General features: G+C 38.7%; 1 protein-coding gene across 2 annotated transcripts in view; it reads left to right on the top strand.

The window, feature by feature from the left end:
* The window catches only part of STAG1 (stromal antigen 1), a 306806-nt gene that overhangs the window by 255521 nt on the left and 24684 nt on the right, over positions 1–26601 (top strand). For both annotated transcript variants that reach the window (XM_012000038.1, XM_012000037.1), the window contains exons 22-25: positions 11980–12072; positions 18038–18212; positions 20223–20362; positions 23875–23976. In XM_012000038.1, coding sequence (XP_011855428.1) covers positions 11980–12072; positions 18038–18212; positions 20223–20362; positions 23875–23976 — 510 coding nt within the window. The remainder of the gene's footprint in view (positions 1–11979; positions 12073–18037; positions 18213–20222; positions 20363–23874; positions 23977–26601) is intronic.

The following is a 26601-nucleotide window of genomic DNA, read 5'->3' as shown; positions in this document are numbered from 1 at the left end:
AAACCCCATCTCTACTAAAAATACAAAAATGAACCAGGTGTGGTGGGACACACCTGTAATTCCAGTTACTCGGGAGGCCATGGCAGGAGAATTGCTAGAACCCAGGATGTGGAGGCTACAGTGAACCAAGATGGCACCACTGCACTCCAGCTTGGGTGACAAAGCAAGAATCCGTCTCAAAGAAGAATAATGATAAAAATAAATAAATCCAGCCTGACCAATATGGTGAAACCTCATCTCTACTAAAAATACAAAAAAATTAGCCAAGTGTGGTGGTGTGTGCATGTAGTCCCAGCTACTCAGGAGACTGAGACAGGAGAATTGCTTGAACTGGGAGACGGAGATCACGCCACTGCACTCCACCCTGGGCAACAGAGTGAGACTCAGTCTGAAAAAAAAAAAATCAAATAAATAAAGTATAAGGCCCCCTCAGCCTCACTAGCCTGTCCACAATGAATGCTGTTTTTACCTATTAAGACACAGTAGCCTAGTTTACAAATACGTAAACTCCTTAAGACATTTAATACTTCATGATCTAAGTAACAAGGCAGGACTAAGAAGATTAATTCTAAATAACAGGTATTACATTGTAAAAATACGTTTTCACTAAGCTTTTCAGAAGCCTAAAACAATATTAAGAATATTTAGACACTTTGGGAGGCTGAGGCAGGAGGATTGGTTGAGGCCAGGAGTTCAAGACCAAGGACAACATAGTGCGATCCCATCTCTGTTTTTTAAAGTTATTATGTATAAAAAAAGAATATTTAGACAACATAACACTTTCTAGTACAGAGATTTGAGATTTCCTCCACCAAAATTGATGTTTCCTTTCCTGTCAGGTTATTTGAGTAAAAAGGAAATAGGTTTCTTATCCTGCTTAATATCCCCTAAGTGGTACAGTAATGCATTTTCCTTACTACAGTAGGTTTTTCAGTAAAATTTTTTTTCCTAATAAGTAACAGTTACTAGGTTGTTTGTTAAATGACTTCTTGTTGCTTATACAATTTATATAAGTAGCTCCCTGCCGGTGTGGTGGCTCACACCTCTAATTTCAGCACTTTGGGAGGCCGAAGTGGGTGGATCTGGAGGCCAGGAGTTCAAGACTAGCCTGAAACCCTGTCTTTACTAAAAATACAAAAATTAGCCAGGCGTACTGGCGCATGCCTGTAATCCCAGCTACTCAGGAGGCTGAGGCAGGAGAATCGCTTGAACCCAGGAGGCGGAGGTTACAATGAGCCGAGATCATTCCACTGCACTCTAACCTGGGCAACAGAGCGCAACTCCGTCTCAAAAAAAAAAAAAAAAAAAGCAGCAGCTCCCAGTTCTTCTGTTTCCAGCATTTTTGTGTGTGTTGGAGCATGGTCTTTGGAGTTAAAACTGAGTTTGAATTTTTAACTCCACTTCTTTACCACCTGTGGCAAGATAAGCAAGGTACTTCACCTTGAGCTTCACTTTCCTGATATATAAAATGAGAATGATACTCACTGCTGGATAAGTTTGTTGAGAAGATTAAATTGAAAGAAGTGTTTGAATTAACAGTAAGTGTTATTTTGTTGGCATTAAATCGTAGTCTTTGCTTTGGTAATCTTCTCCCCTGTCCAAACCAAAATGAACTATTGAACTTTTGCCTGAGGCTATGGGCATACATAAACATACTTGATGGGTAGTGTAGGTTTGGGATACAGTGTGATAGATTTAGTCCTCCATCTGAATTTTTGGGATAATTTGGGAATTCAAGTCTCTCACTTTGGTCCTAACAGTCACTACTTTTCCCCTGTTCCTCTGACTCCTTCTTTAGCTTCCTTCATCTTTGTATACTACAGGAAAGAAATCAGAAGATGTTTTGGAACTACAGTAGGCAGCTTAAGGGTTCCTGGATCATAAGTGGATTAGCCTTTGAGGCAATGGCAGGAGTCAGCAGGTGGGGATTCAGATCGCCAAGAGCAGCAACAACACTGAAAACTAGGTATTACATTTGGGGTTTAAATATCCAATAGTCGTTTTATTGTATATTCACAAAAGTTGCACACTCTCCCCCTATTCTTCTGAAGAAAGATGCCGGTAGCAATTACTCTTACAAGAAAACAATCTCGGAAATACAGCATAGTGTTTACCCTTCCACAATGGTGGGGCCTTTTGTGTCTTGTTCTTTTTGTCACTTGTTCCAAGTGAATTAATTTAGTTCTCTTTTATATATAGTATGGATAATGACTGACTTCAGGTGAAAAGTAACTTAATGAGCCTTGTTGTATATTAGTCACTGTGTAGGTACAAAGAAACATAATACCGTTTGTCTCCAAAGATCTTTATAGCTCAGAACAGGCTCAGCAAACTTCAGACCGTGGGCCAAATCTGACCTGATGTGTTTTTGTAAATGATGTTTTACTGGAACACAACCATGCTCATTCATTTGTGTACTATCTAGGACTACTTTCGTGCTACGCTGACAGTTAAGTAGTTGGATCCAGACCATATGGCCTGCAAAGCCTAAAATATTTACTATCTGATCCTTAACACAAAAAATTTGCCAGCCAGTGGCCTAATAAGTTAACTTCTTGGCCTTGTTTACCAAACTTTGTCAGTTAGAAAACTGTGTTTGCCTATTCTGGGTAAGCAGAAGTTTAGTTTTGTGCCTCCTTTTCATCATGAAAATTGATCACTAAATTTTTAGCAGGCTTTATTTTTGTATTCTGAGAATTTTTATCTGGTCTGGGTCCTTGTTTTGCTACTTTACTGTTTTATTTCTGCCCATTCCAAAAATCTCTATTTGTCAGATAATGTTGAGCTAAAGTTTTATGTGTTTACTAATTAATTTTTCTATAGCTTCATTTTCTGACTGTGATTATCTTAACAGTATTTCATAGTTATGGATGAAAACACAACTAAATTTGGTCCTCCACTAGGCACGTAAAATTTTGGAACAAAGCCTGGGCAACATGGTGGTACCCGGTCTCTACAAAAAAATACCAAAAAAAAAAAAAATTTTTTTTGGCCAGGCATAGTGGTGTGTGCCTGTAGTGCTGGCTACTATTGTAGAAGAAAATTAAAAGGAATGACACATTTAAAATCTGTATACTTCTGTTTGTGTGTGTGTAGGAATTAAACTCCCTTACCTTTCCTCGCTGACTATAATATCGTTTGCTGTTATGGGGCAGTCTACATTTAAGGTATTTTTTCTTCCTAAGATGTCAAATTTGAGCCTTTGTGCCTTTAGGAAAAAGCTTCTTTCTAACATAGCTTATATGATAAATTCATCATCTTAATTGTGCCTTCCATATTTAGGGTTCTTCATTGTTGGTATCTTGCTGACAAGACTGTTATTTTATTTTATTTTATTTTTTATTTTTATTTATTTATTTTTGAGACAGAGTCTCACTCTGTCGCCCAGGCTGGAGTGCAGTGGTGCGATCTTGGCTCACCACAACCTCTGCCTCCCAGGTTCAAGCAATTCTCCTGCCTCAGCCTCCTGAGTAGCTGGGATTACAGGTGTGTACCACCATGCCCGGCTAATTTTTTGTGTGTTTTTAGTAGAGACGGGGTTTCACCATATTGGCCAGGCTGGTCTCAAACTCCTGACCTTGTGATCTGCCCACCTCGGCCTCCCAAAGTGCTGGGATTACAGGCATAAGCCACTGTGCCAGGCCAAGTCTGGGTTTTAAAAACATCAGCTTAATTTGTTGAAGAGGTTTCTCTTCTTGGCCAAGCATGGTGGCTAATGTCTGTAAGCTCAGCACTTTGAGAGGCTGAGGCAGGAGGATTATTGGAGCCCAGGAGTTCAAAGTCAGCTTGAGCAACATATCAAGACCTTGTCTCTACAAGAAATATAAAGTTAGCCCAGGTGTGATAGCACACATCTATATTCCCAGCCACTTGGGAGGCTGAGACAAGAGGATCACTTGAGCCCAGGAGGTCAGGGTCGCATTGAGCTATGATTGTGCCACTGCACTCCAGTCTGGGAGACATAGTGGGACCCTGTCTCTTCAAGAGGTTTCTCCTCTTATCTTGGTCAGTAGATCATTGGTAAACTGAAACTATCTTAGCCCTTTTATATATGGGTATATGTAGGTTTCAGTCTTCTAATTCTCGGTTTTACTAGATCTACCAGGAAGCAAAAAACCTTAGCCAGTCTAATAAAGCTACTTGCAAAATGGATACAAAATATAACCAAGATATCATGATTTACATCTCAGTGTGATCTTACTACTTAAGACATCTGAATTCCTTTCCACAGCTACTCTAGGAAAAAGTTGGTTTTCTTCATAGACAGGTCTCACTTTGTTTCTCAGGCCAGAGTGCAATGGCATAGTCATGGCTCACTGCAGCCTCAATCTCCCAGGCTCAAGAGATCCTCCTGCCTCAGCCTCCTGAGTAGCTGGGACTATAGGTACATGTCACCACGCCTGGCTGATATATTGTAGAGACAGATGTTGTTTTGTTGCCCAGGCTGTTCTTGAACTCCTGGCCTCAAGCTTTCCTCCTGCCTCCCCCTCCCAAAGTACTGGGATTATAGGTGTGAATTGCCCCACCCAGCCAGAAAAAGTGCTTTTAATGCCATGCTGCTTTCTAAAAATAAGATAAAATAGTGGTTTCATTTAGGAAAAAGAAATTTGAAAGGAAGCACCAATTTAAGGACAGTTTATATGGACTAAGAGAAGTTAGATAAAATAGCATAGATTACTCTTCTGTATTCACCCATTAGCTTCAGTTCCCACTCCTATAATCCAGGTAATCTGGCTAGAAAGGGGATTTGTGGAAGTAAAATTTGTTGTGTTCTAGTTTCTTAAAATGACATTCTGTATAATCAGTATAACTTGTTCTTGTATTATTCTTTTTCAATGTCTAGTGAGTTAACTGGCTTTTTTGTTTATATATAAATATATTTGAGTAATTCAGCTTTCAGATTTCTTACTTTTTTTTTTGAAATGGAGTCTCACTCTGTTGCCCAGGCTGGAGTGCAGTGGTGTAATCTCAGCTCACTGCAACCTCCACCTCCCAGGCTCAAGTGATCCTTCTGCCTCAGCCTCCAGAGTATGGGATTAAAGACGTGTGCCACCACGTCTGGCTAATTTTTTGTATTTTTAGTAGAGATGGGGTTTCACCTTTTTGGCCAGACTGGTATCAAACTCCTGACCTCAAGTGATCCACCCGCCTTGGCCTCCCAAAGTGCTAAGATTACAGGTGTGAGCCACCACGCCTGGCCTCAAATTTCCTTTTTTCTTTTTCTTTTTGAGACAGGGTCTTGCTCTGTTGCCCAGGCTGGAGTGCAATGGTACAGTCTTCACTCACTGCAACCTACGCCTCCCAGGTTCAAGTGGTTCTCCTGTCTCAGCCTCCAGAGTAGCTAGGACTACTCTGGAGTAGTAGTCCTACAAAATGTGCCACCACACTTGGCTATTTTTGTATTTTTAGTAGAGACAGGGTTTTGCCATGTTGGCCAGTCTGGTCTCGAACTCCTGACCAGGTGATCCACTCACCTCAGCCTCCCAAAGTGCTGGGATTACAGGCGTGAGCCACCACACCTGGCCAAATTTCTTACTTTCATAATGCTGCCTGTCTCTGCAAGTTGCCACATATTAATTTTATCATATTAAAGAGTCATTATAGCATAGTGGTTAAGACCACAGTCTAGAGGCAGACTGCTTTTGTTATTTCACTCTGCTACTTAATGGCTGTGTGTCTTTGGGCCTGTCCCTTAACATCTCTGTGCCTGTGTTTTTGTTTTTGTTTTTTGAGACGGAGTCTTGCACTGTTGCCCAAGCTGGAGTTCTGTGGCGTGATCTCGGCTCACTGCAAGCTCCACCTCCTAGGTTCATGCCATTCTCCTGCCTCAGCCTCCCAAGTAGCTGGGACTACAGGAGTCCGCCACTACGTCTGGCTAATTTTTTGTACTTTTGGTAGAGACAGGGTTTCACCACGTTAGCCAGGATGGTCTTGATCTCTTGACCTCGTGATCCACCCGCCTCAGCCTCCCAAAGTGTAGGGATTACAGGCGTGAGCCACTGCGCCCGGCCATGCCTGTTCTTTATATGTAAAATGGGGGTGATAATACCAATACCTATTACAGTTGTAAGGATCAGTTGTTAATCTGTGAAAAATTTAGATTAGTGCCTGGCAAGTAGTCAGTGTGGATAAATGTTAACTTTTATTATTATTGCATTCTGGCCCAGATAAAATGAAGTAAGTTAAGCATATTTACTTTTTTCATAATGAATTACAGCTATTATAGCAGATGAGAAGTGACAGTATCCATAATATAAGGAATGTAACTTTTTTCAAATTAAAAAGCAGCCAGTGATTTATATTTTAAAATAATTCATAGTAAATGTGCTAATTTTAACCTATTTAGAACAAGCTCTTATAATTTGCCCTATTCTAAATCTTTTCATATTTCTTTTTCTTTTGAATATTATCTATTGTTCTTTAAGGGGTGTTAAGACGAAAGCTCACTCTGTGAGACATCTTTGCTTTCTTAATACTGGAGTCTTAAATTGGCAAATCCTGAACTAATTTCAAAATCTTGATATAACACCTTGAAAATGTATAGATATTTACTACTACGTGACCCAGGAATGGCAGCCTTCCTCAACTTGAGCAAAATCACAGTCTTGGGAATCATAATTCCCACTACTTAAATCAAATGAAGTACAGTAACATGCCAACATCATGAAGTGGATGAATAAAAGCACTGAGTTCTGAAATTCTGAAGACCCTAAATTCTCTTCCCAACTGTTCAAAGGATTTACTGTAAGAGATTAGCTAACTTTGTTAAGTATACAGTGTCTGTGTTCATTTACCCAAATCTGTCAGTATGTATAATTCTCTCAGTTGGAATATAGTTACAATTAAATTAACTTTCTTGAGCACTCAATATTTAGGTTGCATCCAAATCTAGGCTAAACTTTATTGCTAAAGAAGGTCTTTGGTCCATCCCCACTGGAAAGAAGAGGAAAAAATAATAACAATAAAGAAAGCCTGGCTGGGCGCAGTGGCTCATGCCTGTAATTCCAGCACTTTGGGAGGCCAAGACAGGTGGATCACCTAAGGTCAGGAGTTCGAGAGCAGCCTGGTCATCATGGCGAAACCCCGTCTCTACTAAAAATACAAGAAAAAAAACAGTAGCTGGGCGTGGCGGCAGGCACCTGTAATCCCAGCTTTTCAGGAGGCTGAGGCAGGAGAATCGCTTGAACCCAGGAGGCGGAGGTTGCAGTGAGCCGAGATAGCACCACTGCACTCTAGCCTGGGTGATAAGAGCAAAACTCTGTCTCAAAAAAAAAAAAAAAAGCCTTTAATTTCTTCTGTTTCCTTGGTTGTTTCACGTTTCCAGTGTCTCTTAAAATACTACTGTTCATCAGTAGATTGCTTACTTATTTGTGGTATTAAATGTACTACTCTTTAGATGTTTTGGGAAGTAATCATTTCACATAAGACACGTTTGCTTTGTGCTCAACCTTTAAAGGAATCTTTTGCCTCCAACTCCTAAGATGACTGATTGATTCCCTATACTTTCTTACATATTAATCAAGAAATCTGAGGGAGTAAAGGAACATTAGTAACTCCTAGCATCATTTCTTAAAAACCCAATAATTATTTATTGTTTGATGAAGTGAACACATTATAAGTTGCCCCTAGGATTGTGGTAAACATCCATATTAAGTATACCAACATTTCATTTGGTAACTATTTATTAAATACCTAGTATATGTAAAGCACTATTTTAGGTACTAACAATGGAACAGTGTTCCTTTGAATACTGGAAGGTTTACAGGTTGACAACTATCTGTTCTCATTTGAGTTTCCTAGAGTTAATTTAGCAGAATCAGAGTTAACATAGAACCTCAGAATACCTAGTTCAACTCTCTTGTTTATAGATTTTAAAACTCTTCAATCCTGAGATGTAAAATAATTTTTCTAAGATCACATAGCTAGTTAATAGCATTGCTTGCTTTTTGTTCTTTTAGTTACTATTCATTCAGCAAACATTCTCAAATCTTTTCTCTTAAAAAGGTCAAGAGTGACCAAAAAAATCCATCATCAACCTGCAGACTTCTATCAGCCCCATCCTATTTTTCACTGACTTTTTATAATCATACTTTTTTGAAAGAGCTGACTTCTTCCTTATCTTCCTTTCAGCTCACTGCAGTCTTGACTCAGCACTCTTAACTCTATTGAAAGTGCTCTCCCCAAGGTCACCCACAGCTTCATAGTTGCTATATTCCTGGGGCACTTTTAATCCTTATCTCTTTTATCTCTCTGTGGCATTTGTCATTGTTAATTATTCATTTTTTTAATGTTTTCTTACCTCCGGGATACCATATTCTCCTGGTTTTATTTCTACTTCTCAGGTAATTTCTTAGATTTCTTCATAAGTTCTTCTTTGTCATTCATCTTTCAAATATTGGTATTTCCCAGGATACTCACTGTCACCTTTCTCTGTGTATTCTCCTTGAGCAGTCTCATCCACTTCTGTCACATCTGTTGCCATCTAAATGCTGAAGACTTCCAAATCCTTCTTCTGACTCATATTCTTTCTCTTGGGCTTTGAACTCACATACGCAGCTGCCTACTAGACATCTTCAAGATGTCTATTAGGGATCTCAAAATCGTCATCTCTAAAATTTAGCTATCACTGCATTTGTTCCTTTTTTTGTTGTTTTTTGTTTTTTGTTTTGTTTGTTTGTTTTTTGGTTTTGAGACAGGGTCTTACTCTGTCTCCCAGGCTGGAGTACAGTGGTGCAATCTCAGCTCACTGCAACCTCCGCCTCCTGGATTCATGCGACTCTCCTGTCTCAGCTTCCTGAGTAGCTGGGATTACAGTCGCCTGCCACCACGCCTGGCTCATTTTTATATTTTTAGTAGAGACTGGGTTTCACCATGTTGCCCAGACTGGTCTTGAACTCCTGACCTTAGGTGATCCGCCAGTCTCAGCCTCCCAAAGTGTTCAGGTTACAGGTATGAGCCACTATGCCTGGCCTGTTCCTGTGTTTTTTATCTTGATGACTTAATACCACAATTCATCTAGTAGGCAGCTCCCTAGAAATTAAGGAGTAATCAGCAGCAGCCTCTACCCGATTACTCCCTAAATTCTATCAGTTCTAGTGCTTTATCTTTCATCCATCCACGTCTTTAGAGCCAATATTTTATTTTCAGGCCCTTATTCTAAATTATCCCTGGCTGGGCACAGTGGCTCACACCTGTAATCCCAGCATTTTGTGAGGCCGAGATTGGCTGATCACGAAGTCAGGAGATCAAGACCATTTGGCCAACATGGTGAAACCCCTTATCTACTAAAAATATAAAAATTAGCCAGGCATGGCAGTGCGCACCTGTAGTTCCAGCTACTCGGGAGGCTGAGGCAGCAGAATTGCTCGAACCCTGGAGGCGGAGGCTGCAGTGAGCCCAGATCGTACCACTGCACTCCAACCTGGGTGACAGAGCGAGACTCCATCTCAAAAAAAAAAAAAAAAAAAAATTCGTATGGCCTTTATTAATATGCAATAAAATACACAGTAATGATTAAGAACATGGACTTTAGAGTCAGGGAGTCCCATGTTTAGATCCTTGCTCTGTCACTTAGCATCTATGGGTGCTGTGATACATCAGTTTTCTTGTCTGTAAAACAGGAATATTGCAATTTACTTTGTAGAGTGATGATGAAATGTAAATTTATAGTCCTGGGAACACAGTATGTGGTGCATATAAGCTCTCAATGAAAGATGTGACTACTCTAACTGACCTATTGGACATCATTCTCCATTGTGTTTAGAATGAGTCATTTACACAAAATTTTAGCACTCTCATGCTAAAAATCCTTCTTCAGCAGTTCCTTATTGCCAGCAGGACAATATCCAAATGACTTAACTGATATTTTAAATGGTCTTCTATGTAAATGCAAATGGTTTTATTCCTCTTTAGCTTTTTTTCTTGCTGCTGTCTTCCCTATTTATACCCCAGCTACACTACAATAAATTAACAGTTCCTCAAAAGCACCTCTGCACTTTTTTTTTGGTTTTTGTTTTTTTGTTTTTGAGATAGAGTCTTGCTCTGTTGCCCAGGCTGGAGTGCAGTGGTACAATCTCGGCTCACTGCAACCTCCACCTCCCAGGTCCAATCCATTCTCCTGCCTCAGCCTCCCCAGTAGCTGGGATTATAGGCATGCACCACCACACCCGGCTAATTTTTGTATTTTTAGTTGAGACGGGGTTTCACCGTGTTGGCCAGACTGGTCTCGAACTCCTGACCTCAGGTGATCTGGCCATCTCAGCCTCCCAAAGTGCGGGGATTACAGGCGTGAGCCACCGCACCTAGCCACCTCTGCACTTTTGAATATCTATGCATTACCTGGAATACCTTTTTCTGTAGCTAGATTATTTTTCTCCTTCAGGACTCAGCTTACATGTTATCTTCTTTGGGAACTCTTTCATGACTACTTTTGACTCTGAGTTAAGTTTTCCAACATGGGGCCCATGTCTTCTCCTACCATAGCACTCCTTACACTATATTGTAGTTGCCTGTTCCCTCATCTGTTTCTTTCAATGTATTTTGAATGTTTAAAATTAAAGAAGTTTCAGGAACGTTGAGGTTTAGTTATTAGATATTTATCTGCAGAAACATGAAAAGTTCTCAAGAGGGTGTCCTTTTTACTGCTGTGCACAAGATAAACTTGCTCCTTCTTACACATACTACCCTCATGTTAGCAAAAGGAAATATGTATGTAATTTTTGAAGTGTCATTATTTGGGATGTAAAGATCCCCAAAAAGACTCAGTGCTGTCATCTGTATAAAATAGAGTAGCTTAAAGAGTTTTAGTTGAGTACTTTTTAAGTGTTTCTACATTAGCCTTTGCTCAGATAATTAGTCTTCATTGCTGTTTTAAATGTTGGTATCTGCATGTGTCTTACTCATTAGTCAGTGAGAAGAATATGAGCTCTTATATCAGATAGTCCTAGTTTCAACCCCTTGCTAATAATTACTGTTTCTTAGGATCAATATAAATACTAAACTATATAATAGTAAGCCCTTAAACCAGTGCCTGGTGGGTTGTAGGCACTCGATAAATTTAAAAAATTTTAAGACAAGGTCTTGCTCTGTCACCCAGGCTAAAATGCAGTGGCACAATTATGTCTCACTTCAGCCTCGACCCCATGGGCTCAAGTGATCTTCCTACCTCAGCGTCCCCAGTAACTGGGACTACAGGCATTCTCCACCATGCGCAGTGAATTTTCTGTGTTGCCCACACTGGTCTCAAACTCTTGGATTCAAGCAATCCTCTCACCTGGGCCTCCCAAATCACTGGGATTACAGGCATGAGCCACTGCACCCGACTTGAAATTTCCTTTTGGACTTTTCAAATGTTCCTTATGGAATCTTATGTGGCCATCTAATTAAATCTGTTTACCCATCCAACCTTAGATTAAAGCCCATCCTCCTATGAAGATTTCTCCAACTTTGCTACAGTTAGAGTTAATACAATAACTTCATCTTCGTAATTGGTCTGTCTGCTAGAATGTTAACTATTTGAGGGCATGGCACTGTCTTACATTTATCTTTCTTCCCCTGACATTTTGCAGAGTGCTGAGATATAAGAGAATATAAGATAAATTCAGTACACATTTGTTGCCTAATTGAGTTTTTTCAGTGTGCTGCTCTGCCGCCTCACTTTACTAGCAGTAATGTGTGTCACAGGAATGACTAACAATCTTAATCAACCTAAGTAAACCATATTTATAAAGGAAATTTGTTGAAAGCAATCATACTGAGTATTCCATAGCTAACTCTGTTTCAGAGTGTCAGTGTCACTGCCCCTTCTATTGGGACAGATAACTAAGAAATGACTACATTAAATGGTTCCCAACATTAAATTTGGTTATATGAATTTCCTTGAGAATAAACCAGTTTTGCTATTTTCCACTTATTGTTTCTTCTAGATCAGTTTTCTGTGATCCTGTAATTCATTCTTGCAAATTTGAATGTGTCTTACAGGAGGATTTGTTGGTATTGAGGAAAACAGTGAAATCCTTTTTGGCTGTTTGCCAGCAGTGCCTGTCAAATGTTAATACTCCAGTGAAAGAACAGGTAAGAAATTATCAGTAAGAGCTCTCAATAAAATCAACTCAAATACAGTAATGAACATTAAGAAGATACAATTTTTGCCGGGCGCGGTGGCTCACACCTGTAATCCCAGCACTTTGGGAGGCCGAGGCGGGCAGATCATGAGGTCAGGAGATCGAGACCATCCTGGTTAACAGGGTGAAACCCCGTCTCTACTAAATATACAAAAAAAATTAGCTGGGCGTGGTGGCGGGCGCCTGTTGTCCCAGCTACCCAGGAGGCTGAAGCAGGAGAATGGCGTGAACCTGGGAGGCAGAGCTTGCAGTGAGCCAAGATTGCGCCAGCACTCCAACCTGGGCGACAGAGTGAGACTCCGTCTCAGAAAAAAAAAAAAAAAGATACAATTTTTTTATGGCAGTTCTTAGTACACATGTTCATTCCTAACATTTACTAGACCTAGAACAAGACTGTAGATGTGTGAATATTTATGTTATAAAGCAAGCTAACAAACTTATTATATAATATACATTCTTTCCTTTTACTTTCACAAGTATATTGTCATCAGCTGGAAGGGCAGGTTGAAATGTAGACTTTTTGACTCCTAAGAATTCTACACCAGAATGACCCGGTGCAGTGGCTCACGCCTATAATCCCAGCACTTTGGGAGGCCAAGGCGGGTGGATCACGAGGTCAAGAGATCAAGACTATCCTGGCCAACATGGTGAAACCCCATCTCTACTGAAAATACCAAAAAAATTAGCCAGGCATGGTGGCAGCACCTGTAATCGCAGCTACTTGGGAGACTGAGGCAGGAGAATCTCTTGAACCCGGGAGATGGAGGTTGCAGTGAGCCGAGATCATGCCATTGCACTCCAGCCTGGGCAAAAAGAGCGAAACTCTGTCTCAGAAAAGAAAAAAAAAAAATTCTACACAGAATATTGAGTGTCTGGGGAGCTGACATATGACATACCCTTTTATCATCTTACCTTCAGCTCCTTCCCACACCAGTTAGAGTTTCTAACACATGCATGCCAACACTTTAGCCCCGCATTGAAACTCCGTCCATACCACCTGCCCAAACAGCTGCCCATTGACCACCCAGAGGCCTAGTAATATGTACATTGGGTCTGCAGTATGCCTAAAGAAGAGGCCTTTGCAGGCTCAGACAACAGGCTCAGGACTGTTAGGGCAAGGAGTCTCTGAGTCCCTATACTTGGACAGTGGCATAGAAGTGGGGTTTGGTAAGCAGGTGGACATATCCTATTGGTCTAATAGATTCCTCATCTCTTGCAGAGGGGCATTGCCCAAAGAGGGTCAGGGTGGGCCAGGGAAATACTGTTTCCATGATGTGATTTTGTAAACTATTTTTTAAATAGACTGTTGTATTGGGGAGTACATTTGTGTAAAACAGAATGTGTATTTTCCATACTATCTCTTATTTGGATATTGGGCTAGAGTCAGTTAATCTGGTGAAAGAGTACAGTATTACTTATCCATTGCTATCTCTTCTTACAAATAGTGACAAGTATCTTTATTGAGTTATCAGCATTTAACTTAAAATGGAAACAGAAATGGTCTTCCCTAAACCTTATTCTTTAAATATTCAGAAGACTACTTATGCTGTGGAGAAATACCCAGCTCTGCCTTTTATTTTATTTATTTTATTTTTATTTTTTAACTTTTTATTTTATTTTGAGACAGAGTCTCCCACTGTCGCCTGGGCTGGTGTGCAGTGGCGCAAACTCAGCTCACTGCAGCCTCCACCTCTCAAGTTCAAGCAATTCTCCTGTCTCAGCCTCCCAAGTAGCTGGGATTACAGGCGCCCACCACCACACCTGGCTAATTTTTTTGTATTTTTAGTAGAGACGGGTTTCACTATGTTGGCCAGGCTGGTCTCAAACTCCTGACCTCATGATCCGCCTGCCTCGGCCTTCCAAAGTACTGGGATTACAGGTGTGAGCCACTGCACCCGGCCTAGCTCTGCCATTTAAACCCCAAATCCAGTGTTTCTGCATCATACCTGCTTGGTGATGTCCAAAACTATGGCCTTCTGGTTAAAAAGTATTTCCCCTGGATTCTCTTTATGCTCTCCTTTTTTCAAATGGCTCTTTCTAAATACCTTAGTATATTTCATGGTTGTGCTGTCAGGGCGCGAATTGCCAAGACTCTTGCTGCAGTTGGACAACCAGATATACAGGCATTCCAAACTAAATGCCAAAATTGTGTTTTCCCATAGAAATCAACTTTGGAGGGGGCAGTGTTAGTGGATTGTTGGGAGGTTTCAGAGCCCTCAATTACCCCACAACAAAATCTTTCCATTGTAACAAACTGATCAGACCCATTTATTTCACTCAATTCATTAAACAGGGCAAATTTGGCACCATACCTATAATGTGTACAAATGTATTCAAAGTTTCTTTATATAATTAAATTTGTTTGTAGGCCTTATTAGATACTGGTTTTTATATTAATGGTTTTCTAATACAGTCATGCACCACTGAACAACAGGGATACATTCTGAGAAATGTGTTGTTAGGCAATTTCATCATTGTATGACCATCATAAGAGTATATTTACACAAACAAATAGTATTGCCTACCACATGCCATTGCTGTATGGTATAGCCTATTCCTCTTGGGCTACGATCCTGTACTGTATAATACTATACTGAGTACTATAGATAATTATAATACAACGGGTATTTATGTATCTAGACATTTCTAAAATACAGTATAAAAGATTTTAAAATGGTACACTTACCATAGGAATGGAAGTAGCTCTGAGTGATTGAGTGAGTGAATGAGTGAGTGAGTGATTGGTGAATGAATAGGAAGGCCCAAGACATTCCTATACACCACTGTAGACTCTATATGTACCATACACTTAGACTACACTAAATTAATTAAAATGTTTTTCTTGGCTGGGCGTGGTGGCTCATACCTGTAATCCCAGCACTTTGGGAGGCCGAGGCAGATGGAGCACAAGGTCAGGAGATCGAGACAATCCTGCTAACATGGTGAAACCCTGTCTCTACTAAAAATACAAAAACAAAATTAGCCGGGTGTGGTGGAGGGCACCTGTAGTCCCAGCTACTCGGGAGGCTGAGGCAGGAGGATGGCGTAAACCCAGGAGGTAGGGAGCTTGCAGTGAGCCGAGATCTAGCCACTGCACTCCAGCCTGGGCGAAAGAGGGAGACTCCGTCTCAACAACAACAAAAAAATGTTTTTCTTTCTTCAATAATTAATTAACCTTATCATACTGTAATTATTTTGCTTTATAAACTTTTTAATTTTTTAACTTTTAAACTCTTTTGTAATAATACCTAACACACAACACATTAAACAGCTGTACAAAAAAAAAATTTTTTTTTTTTTGAGACAGAGTTTTGCTCTTGTTGCCCAGGCTGGAGTGCAGTGGCACAATCTTGGCTCACCCCAACCTCCACCTCCCAGATTCAAGCGATTCTCCTGCCTCAGCCTCCCTAATAGCTGGGATTACAGGCATGAACCACCATACCTGGTTAATTTTGTATTTTTAGTAGAGATGGGGTTTCTCCATTTTGGTCAGGCTGGTCTCGAACTCCTGACCTCAGGTGATCCGCCCACCTTGGCCTCCCAAAATGCCAGGATTACAGGTGTGAGCCATCGCGCCCGATCAAAATATTTTTTTCGTATATCCTTATTCTAGAAGCTTTTTTTTTAATTTATTTTTTAAGACAGAGTCTCACTTTGTCACCCAGGCTGGAGGGCAGTGGTGTGATCTTGGCTCACCACATCCTCTGTCTCCTGGGTTCAAATGATTCTCATGCCTCAGCCTCTGAACATAATTGGGATTACAGGCGTGTGGCTACCATGCCTGGCTAATTTTTGTATTTTTTAGTAGAGACAGGGTTTCACCATGTTGCCAAGCTAGTCTCAAACTCCTGGCTTCAAGAAATCCACCTATCTCAGCCTCCCAAAGTGCTTGTATTAACAGGTGTGAACCGCTGCATCCAGCCTATTTAATTTAAAAAAAAAAAATTTTTTTGTTAAAAAATAAGAAACAGGCCAGGCGTGGTGGCTCATACCTGTAATCCCAGCACTTTAGGAGGCTGAGGTGGGTGGATCATCTGAGGTCAGGAGTTCGAGACCAGACTGACCAATATGTTGAAACCCCATCTCTACTAAAAATACAAAAAAATTAGCTGGGTGTTGTGGCATGCACCTGTAGTCCTAACAACTTGAAAGGCTAAAACAGGAGAATGGCCTGAACCCAGGAGGCAGAGGTTGCAGTAAGCCAAGATCGTGTCACTGCGCTCCAGCCTGTGAGAAATGGGAAAGTTCTTCAAAGATTATAAAAAGTCACAATTTCTTACTGTAAGATTGCTATCCACTGTGTGTGTGTGTGTGTGCGTGTGTGTGTGTGTGTGTGTGTGTGTGTGTTCTCAATCAGCTGCCCTAGCTTGCTCCAGCATGCCTGGACAGAACTAGACAAGCTCCAGCCCATAGTGCATGCCATTCCTTATTTGGAGATGCTTAACTATCCCTGGGCAACTTCCTTTTCTTTCTTTGTTCTATCCCCCTTACCTAATTAAGAAAGTTTTAAACTAATAGCCAGTCGGGTAAAGTGTAAAATGTGAGGTCTTATTCCAGCCAATGGAAACTGGACACAGCAGTAGGGTAGACGTGTCAGTCTCCTTTGGGTAGGAGAGTAGAGTGTGCTCTCGTGACTGGACAGTTATTGAGTAGCACCCTTTCTGCAGAAAGTAAAGCTCGCCTTTACTTTCATTGTTCATTTGTTTCATCATTTGTTCCCATGTTAATTCTTTTTTTGTGTGACACCAAAAACTTCATTCCCAGCAAGCCTGGGTGACAGAGCAGGACGCTGTCTTTAAAAAGAAAAGAAAAGAAACACACACATTAGCCTAGGCCTACAAAGTGTCATAATTACCAGTATCAGTGTCTTCCACCTCCCACATGTCTCATTGGAATGTCTTCAGTGGCAGTATTTTGCATGGAGCTGTCCTATCCTATGATAACAATGCATTCTTCTGGAGTACCTCCTGAAGGACCTGCCTGAGGATGTTTCACAGTTAACTTTTTTCATAAGTAGGAGTACACTCCAAAATCATGATTAAAAGTGTAGAATAGTACAATACAGTATAGTATAGTATAGTATAGTATAGTATAGTATAGTATAGTATAGTATAGTATTAGTATAGTATTAGTATAGTAAATACATATGCTGACAACATATTCATTATCCTCAAGCATTAAGTTCTATACACAAGTTGTATATGCTATGCTATTATACGACTGGCATCATAATACACCAGCATCACCACAAACATCATCACAACAAACTTGTGAGTAATGTGTTGCACCACAGGGTTATGTAGCTACTACATCACTAGGTGATAGGAATTTTTCAGCTCCATTACAAGCTTATGGGATCCACCATCATGTATATGCAGTCCATTGTTGACGGAAACATCAATGTGCAGTAGTACACTGACAGAATTTTTTAACATCAGAATTTTTAGAAGTATTCATTATACTATGTTGAATTAGAGTTTCAAATTTTATGCTAATTTGATTAAGCAATATACAATTGATTTCTAATCTTTGTTATAATCTGTTATATCAATTTTGTATTTCCAGAGTTGAGTTAAACTCATTTTGTTCTTTTGACCTGTGATCAACATCTTGCTTAAACTCATTTTTTAAAAGTTCAAGTCAAACTATCTTAATGAGCTGTTTTTGAGTTGATACAGCAGAGTAAAAGAAATAGGTTATATTTGGGAAAAGTCTTAAATAAGACAAGTGTTTAGTGAGAAAAAGTAATTTTATTAAATTTGGAAATTGTAACTAAATATTTGGAATTTAAATACTTAAAATTTATATTATGGTATTGCTATTAAACTATGTTTTAATTTCATATGTTTTCATTAATGTTGACTTGTAGTTACATTTGTGTAGTATTTTGCTGATGAATTGCCTTTGTATTCCAGGCTTTCATGTTACTCTGTGATCTTCTGATGATTTTCAGCCATCAATTAATGACAGGTGGCAGAGAGGGCCTTCAGCCTTTGGTGTTTAATCCAGATACTGGACTCCAGTCTGAACTTCTCAGTTTTGTGATGGATCACGTTTTTATTGACCAAGACGAGGAGAACCAGAGCATGGGTACTTGTAGCTATCATCTTGTCAATATTGATTTTGTTTTACCAACCCCAAAAGATAGGAGAAAAGAAACAAATTCAATTGTAAAAATTATCGAGATTTCTTTCTTTTAAAAAAGTTGGCTGGGTGCAGTGGCTGACACTAGTAATCCTAGCACTTTGGGAGACCGAGGCAGGAGGATTGCTCGAACCTAGAAGTTCAAGAGCAGCCTGGGCAATATGGCGAGACCTTGTCTCTACAAAACAGAAAAAAACTAAAATTTAAAAAAAAAGTTAATAGTAGTTCAGAAACCAACAAGAATAAAAATGTACATAGTGAAGTGTACATAGTGAAGTCTCCCTCCTTTAACATTGTACCTCAGATCTTTTCCTGTCGTTATATAAAGAGCTCTTTCTCTAACAGCTCTACAGCATTTCTTTATGTAGATATAGCATAATACGTATAATCCATCTCACATAAATTGACATATGGCTAGTTTCCAGTCATCAACTATTACAAACTATGGTGTAATGAATAGTAGTGTACATTTGTCATTTCCCACATGTACAAATGTGTATGTAGGATAGATGTTGTTTCTAATTGGCTATATCCGGGTTCATACTTTTTCTAAAGGAAAGTATCCAGGTTCCATTCTGTTCCTAAGTGGTCATTATGTATTACTTACATGAACAAAACATAACTGTTTGATATTAAATGCTGAAAAAGTGTTATTAAACCTCACTAGTGAAAGTTGTGCTGTGCCTGCAGAGTGATAACTTAGCAATATTAGACTAAATTGTTAATGATTAGTTGTAAATAAGTGTCACTTAGAATAGGTTATTTGTGAAATAGATTATTTAAGCTCTGTAAAATAATGTAAGAAGTATATTTGATCCACAAATCTATTTGATACTGTTCAGCTGTTCTTTTAGAACATTTTGGAAAATACTAGTCTGTAAAACAGTATATTTATTTAGAGTCTGTTTTCATCTCAAGAGACAAATTTACCTGCTACTTGTCTTAAGCAAAAAAATGTCCACTTGTCAAACCACTGATGCTTCACAATAAGACTATTTAGTAGAAAGGAGAGACTGCCAGCAAATTCTTTTTATGAATCTATACATATAAGGAAGAGAAAAAAGAAGATAAGGGCAGGCCAGGACAGGAGAGGGTCAGTACGGAGCCTGAAACAAATGTTATCATCTGGAGTGCTGTTGGCATGTTTTTTCTAGGATTAGAAATAGAAAACCCAGTAGAGTCTGAAACTTATAAATTTAAGAAAGAAACACACTTGTTTTGAAAGTATTTGATAGGGCTTTAAAATTTTTTTTGATGTGCATAACATGGTTTGCAAAATATTTTGTTTCTCAGTTGATAATATAACCATGTTTAGGATGAGCACTGAAAATTTAACTCATCCATATTTCCATTTCTTCCCTAAATATTTTTCTGAAAGAAAACTTTTTCCCTGTGTCTTAAAAATTTTCAGAAGTGTTCTCTCTGTGAGAATGTATTAACACATAAGGAATATTGAAATAAGAAAAGACAGCATTTTAAAGGTAAACAGATAATTTCACAGTATTGCTTTGACACAAGTATCAGAAAAACAATCTTTTTATACAGCTGTCCCTCAGTATTGTGGGGGATTGGTTCGAGGACTCCCACTCATACCAAAATCCATGGATGCCCAAATCTCTTAAATAAAATGGTATAGTATAGTCAGCCCTCCCTATCTGTGGGTTCTGCATCCACAGATAGGGAGGGTAGACTACATATGGTTTGCTTATCTTATTCAGTCTTTACTATGGTAATCTCCTAAGAAGATAGGAACCTTAGTACCTATTTAGTGTTTGATAAATAAGTAAATACAGCACCCTAAAATAATTAATGTAACAGTTTTTGTCCCATCTAAAACTGATTTGTACTATTTGTGAAGTTATAATATTAAGCTAATTTTCAATTATACAGATTATCCGCATTGTTTTACGTGGATAAAGTACCAGAATTCATAACCAATTTATAATCTGTGTTTAGAGGGTGATGAAGAAGATGAAGCTAATAAAATTGAGGCCTTACATAAAAGAAGGAATCTACTTGCTGCTTTCAGCAAACTTATCATTTATGACATTGTTGACATGCATGCAGCTGCAGACATCTTCAAACACTACATGAAGGTATAGTTAAATATTCTTATTTTTCTCCTTCCTCTAACTGGCAGAGAAATTTGCAATTGAAAGGATGAAGACAGAAGCTAAAATTGACAGCTTTTCACCTGTCTAATGTGGATGATTTTATGATAAAGTTTCTCTCTTTTCTATAAGCTTTTTATCAGTCTGTACTATTATATCCATTTCACTGAGTAGGAGTTCGAGCATTTATATGAAAGAACATACTTTTTAGCTACTTTCATAAGCTCCATTTTGTTCCTGACCCTCTGAAAAAGCAGTGCTCAGAACTCTTCTTGATGTGGCCTGACAGGCACAGATGGGAGGAAATACTTCTCAGTTTTCCTGTATTTGCCTTGTTCTTGTGTCACAGAGAATATTCTCTTTTGCCTCTATTTAGAATTTTGTATGTGCCATTTGATCTACTTGTGTCTTCATGTTTGGATATGGTCCAATTCCAGTTATGATATAGTAGCTGATTTATCATATTTTGCTGAACAACTGTAGTGTGATGAGTAATGTGCTGGTAGCCAGAGGTTTAAGTAAGACATGATTTCTGCACTAAGGAGCTTACAGATTAAGAGTTAACTAATATGTAAACATAATGTAGCATACTGATAATGAATGACTGCCGTGTGTTCATGCCATTTATATTTGAGACACTGTTCTAAGACTTTCACATTATCATTGATCTTTCTAATAACCCTGTGATGTAAGAAATAGTATCATCATTTACATATAAGGAAACTAAGGATCAAGAGGTAAACCTTCCAAGGTCACACACAACTATTAAAGTAACAGAAACTGGGATTTTATTTTAGGTTTGTCTAACTTCAAAGCTTAGCTCTTTTCACTGGACCACAAAGCTTCAGCATGATTATTGTTGTGATAGATGTATAAATTACTAACCTAACACCAAATATAGAGAGACACTTAAGTGAGAAGAGCAAGATAAGAATTCCTAAAGCTAATATGTAAACAGAGTTGCATGGATGAATAGGAGCTTACTAGATGAGCATGGGAAGGAAGACAAGCCCTTGCCAAGACAGCAGCATAAACATACCTACCTGTTTCAGCTCATTTTTCTCTACTTAGTCCACAAGGAAATCATGAAAGAGCTTGTCAAACTAATTATTGATATCCAAATAGACTGTGATATTTGCATTTTGAACCTTTCTAAAAGAAAATGTCATGATCTGTTAGTAAACTTCTGCTTGCTTCCAATGACCATTTCCTTTCCAAATATTCGCAGGCGTTACCAAATATTCGCAGGCGTTACATTTAATAATGTATTCTGTAATCTTAGGCTCAGCATCAAGCTCACTGATGGTATTGTTCAGAATAGTTATTCCTCATCCTGATTTTCCATTGGTCACCTGGAACATTATTGCAAATTGCATGTTCCTGGGTCCCACCAAACCTAATGAGAAATATCTAGGGTGGATCCCAGGCATTTGTGGAGGAGGGGTTAATTTTCCATATAACCTTCTTTCCCTTTGGAAAATCAGAACTATGATTATCTTTCTCTGTCCTCTAGCATCTTTCCTATTCTTTACCATTTCTTAAAGAGCACAAAGTTTCCATAATCTCCACAAATTTTGTTAAGACACAATTCATCTGGCCTAGGAAACTAATTCAGTTTGGAACAACTTGATGCTTTCATTATCTCTTCACTAAACTTGGATGTTAGTTCCATTTTATAAGTGTTTATCCTACCCTTTTTATATAGTTTTCTCTTTAGCAGGAAATAAAGAGGCATAAAATGTGTTGAGTTCTGGTTTTTCCTGGTAATCCTTTAACAATAGTTCATTGGTTCCAAGAAGCAAGTCTTATTCAGAATTTTTATCATCCTTAACATTTCAGGGACACTTCTATTCATTATAGGCTCTAACCTTTTTGTGAGTATTGTAATAGCTATTTGCTCTTCTGATATATGGCTATGTGGCTTTTCCTCCATCTTTTGTACATAATTAGTTCAATCTGAACTTAAAAGAAATCTGCCTGCTCCAGTACTTTAGTGTTTTGATATTTCTTTTTTTCTTCATTGAGATAATTCTTCTTTGCACTAAAAGGATGATCCTTTTGAGCTGTTCGCCTTTTAGCATTTCACACTGTGGAAACATACCTATGTTTTTGAGATTTTGAAAATCTAATTGCCAAACTGTTATTAATCACTTCTTCACATAGACTGTAGACTTTAGCTTGGAAACAATATCCAGATTTAATGGTTTTAAATGAAACCTTTTGATTATTTACTCACAGAAAAAATTCTTTAAATCTTATGTCAAAAAACTGAATTATAACTTTTCCCAGTCACTGTTGAAAATGTCTGTGTTTTACTTTTTTATATTTCGATAGTAAAATATAGACATGTTGATAGGGGTTTGGGGGATGAGATAGTACACAAAGTATTAAATAAAGAGTTAAGTCTGTGACCCTAATCCCCCCTTCCCCCTGTTTAGGCCCACCCTCCCGGAAGTAAGCAGTTTTAACTGTTTTGGTTTTAGTTCTTCAGGAGACTTCTAGCAAAATTTCTGTTTCTTGATCTGTACATTTTAGATGTTGTCTGTTCAATCATGTTTTAAAGAATGGGTCTGGGCACAGTGGCTCACGCCTGTAATCCCAGCTCTTTGGGAGGATGAGGCTGGTGGATCACTTGAGGTCAGGAGTTCAAGACCAACCTGGCCAACATGGTGAAACCCTGTCTCTACTGAAAATATAAAAATTACCCAAGCGTGGTGGCACACACCTGTTGTCCCATCTACTTGGGAGGCTGAGGTTGGAGAATCGCTTGAACCCAGGAGGCAGAGGTTGCAGTGAGCCGAGTCATGCCATTGCACTCCAGCCTGGGCAACAGAGTGAGACTTCATCTCAAAAACAAATAAAAACAAAAACAAAAAACAAGAATGGACAAGGCGAGGTGCAGTGGCTCACACTTGTAATCCCAGCATTTTGGGAGGCTGAGGTGGGTAGCTCACTTGAGGTCAAGAGTTCAAGACCAGCTTGGGCAACATGGCAAAAACCCCATCTCTACAAAAAAAATTTTTTTTTTTTAAATTAGCCAGGCGTGGTGGCACACGCCCTGTGGTCCCAGCTATTTAGGAGTCTGGGGTGGGAGGATCACCAGAGCCCAGAGTTGAAGGCTGCAGTGAGCTACAGTCACACCACTGCACTCCAGCTTGGGTAAGGTAACAGAGTGAGACCCTGTATCAAACATGAAAAAACAAGAATGGGGAATTTTTCTCACCACCTCTCTTCCTGGAATTCCCAGCTTTTTTGGTTTTACTAATATTAGTTCATAATCTTAAACATCAAATGTGCATTCCTTTAACTTTAGACAGTTATTTAACTCCTGTTATGTTTAAGATGAAGAAATTAAACACTTATTTATTTACCTTTCCTTTCTTTCACCAACCTGTTCTTTTTTTTTTTCCATTTTCAAAGGAGGTAACACCAACCTATTCTTTATCTCATGAAATTTCAATAATTTTAAAGCTGTGTTTTCTTTTTTTCCCTCACAGTATTACAATGACTATGGTGATATTATTAAGGAAACACTGAGTAAAACCAGGCAGATTGATAAAATTCAGTGTGCCAAGACTCTCATTCTCAGTTTGCAACAGGTAAGAAATTTGGAGAGAGGGAGACAAAGAATAGAAATAACATTAATTGCACTTCTCTGTGCTTAATATTTGCTAGATATCTTGTCTCATTTAAACTAGGTCTTTTATATAGTTTTGTCAGTGCATTATGGTGGATATTTTCTGGTACAAAGACATAGGTTAGGTGTCTTTTCTTTTGGAAGAAAATCCTAGAGTTCATATTTCAAATAGATGTAATCCTAAGGTGATTTATTCTTGGACTAGATGAAATGTGAAATTGGAAATTTAAAAAGTTAATAATTTAAGAAGAAAAATATAAAAAGTATTTCATGAGGAAGGGTACCAGGAGATAAAATGTTTTTCATATTGCATAAATAAGATTTCTAATAAATGCTTAGTAATTTAAAATTATTTCAGGGGGCCTGGTGGATATATATATGTGATATGCACATATTTATAAATACATAAGATATATATATATGTTTGTATGTAGTTTATGATAAAAGTCTCATATCAGTGGCAAAAGGATTGGGACTATTCAATAAATGGTGATAGGTCAGCTGACTGTGTATTTGGAAAAATAGCTGTTTATAGTCCTACCTAATGTGTATCCACAATAACTACTAGATGGTTTATATATAAAAGGCCAAAAGTAAGGGTTTATGAGAAAATAAGAGGATATTTTTTAAATCCTCTTTCTAAAGAAGTCACAAAGTTAAAAATTGATGATCTGTTCTTCTTTTTTTTTTTTTTTTGTAGAGATGTGTTTCGCCATGTTGGTCAGGCTGGTCTCAAACTCCTTGGCCTCAAGTGATCCACCTGCCTCGGCCTCCCAAAGTGCTGGGATTATAGACATAAGCCACCTTGCCCCAGCCAATCTGTATAAATTTATATAGATTAAATAGATGTATACATCAATTTGCACTTTGAGCAAAGTTAAAAAAAAATGACAGGGGAAATATTTTCAGTCCTACATAGCAAATCCTACAGATCAGTAGGAAAGATAAATAAATCCCATAGAAAAGTGAGCAAGGGATATGAAAAAGGCACTTTTCCAAGGAAGAATCTTACAAACCAGTAAACATGAAAAGAGGCATTAGGCTGGGCGCAGTGTCTCACACCTGTAATCCCAGCACTTTGGGAGGCTGAGGCAGGTAGATCACCTGAGGTCAGGAGTTCAAGACCAGCCTGGCCAACATGGTGAAACCCCGTCTCTACTAAAAATACAAAAAATTAGCTGAGTGTTGTGGTGGGTGCCTGTAATCTCAGGTACTCGGGAGGCTGAGGCAGAAGAATCATTTGAACCCGGGAGGCGGAGGTTGCAGTGAACCGAGATCATGCCATGGCACTCCAGCCTGGGCAACAGAAGTGAAACTGTGTCTCAAAGAAAAAGGAAAGAGGCATTAATTAATTATATATAACATAAATAATAATTAATAAAAGCCAAGCACATTAGCCCACACATGTAATTCCAGCACTTTGGGAAGCCAACAGAGGCGAATCGCTTGAGCCCATGAATTCAAGACCAGCCTAGGCAACATGGCAAGACCCCCGTATCCAAAAACAAAAATAGCCGGATGTGTTGGCATGCACCCTGTAGTCCCAGCTACTTGGGAGGGTAAAGTGAGAGGATAGCTTGAGCCTGGGAGTTCAAAGCTGCAGTGAGTTATGATTGCACCACTGCATTCCAACCTAGGTGACAGAGTGAGACCCTATTTCTAATAATTATTATTAATGAAATACAAATTAAAATGGATACTTCTTGCTCAACAGATTGGCACGAATTAAAATGATTGATAAAGATATAGAGGAAAAGGCCCCTTTTTAAAACTGCCTTCTTAGAAGACAGTTTTGTAGTATATTCCAAAATTGAAGATATATATTCCCTTTAAACCAGTAATTTTGCTTCTAGGTATGTACGTGGATATGCACAGGTGTGTACCAATAAATATATGTAAAAGATGTTTTATTGCAGCAGTCTCTATAATAGTAACAAACTGAAAATAGTCTAAATGTCAACAGGGGAATTGTTAAATAAACTGAAATAGATAAAGGATTTTTAAGACAAAATATTGAGTGAAAAATGGCAAGTTTCAGGACAAATGCAGTATGCTACTATTTATGTAAAAATAAAAACTTTAGCTGTAAATGTAATGTATCTATACTGATCTAGAAAACTTTCAGACTTTAAACACTGGTTACCTTTGGAGAGAATAATGGTATTTGGTAGAAGAGAGAAAGAAGAACTTTTACTTTGATATTCTTTGAATTTTTCACAACAAAATGTATTCTTTGTATTCACTTTAAATGTACACTTTAAGTTTTAAAGTTTAAAGCTATTGTATATACCAATATGTAAAAACATTTTAAAGTTTAAGAATTTATAAACAGCCTGTAATCCCAGCAATTTGGGAGGCTGAGGTGGGCGGATCACAAGATCAGGAGATAGAGACCATCCTGGCTAACACGGTGAAACCCCATCTCTACTAAAAATACAAAAAATTAGCTGGACGTAGTGGTTGGTGCCTGTCGTCCCAGCTACTCAGGAGGCCGAGACAGGAGAATGGCATGAACCCTGGAGGTGGAGCTTGCAGTGAGCCGAAATCATGCCACTGCACTCCAGCCTGGGTTGACAGAGCGAGACTC

The sequence above is a fragment of the Mandrillus leucophaeus genome, unplaced genomic scaffold (genome assembly GCF_000951045.1).
Source record: "Mandrillus leucophaeus isolate KB7577 unplaced genomic scaffold, Mleu.le_1.0 Scaffold612, whole genome shotgun sequence".
Taxonomy (NCBI): Eukaryota; Metazoa; Chordata; class Mammalia; order Primates; family Cercopithecidae; genus Mandrillus; species Mandrillus leucophaeus.
This window is presented reverse-complemented; position numbering and strand designations above follow the sequence as displayed.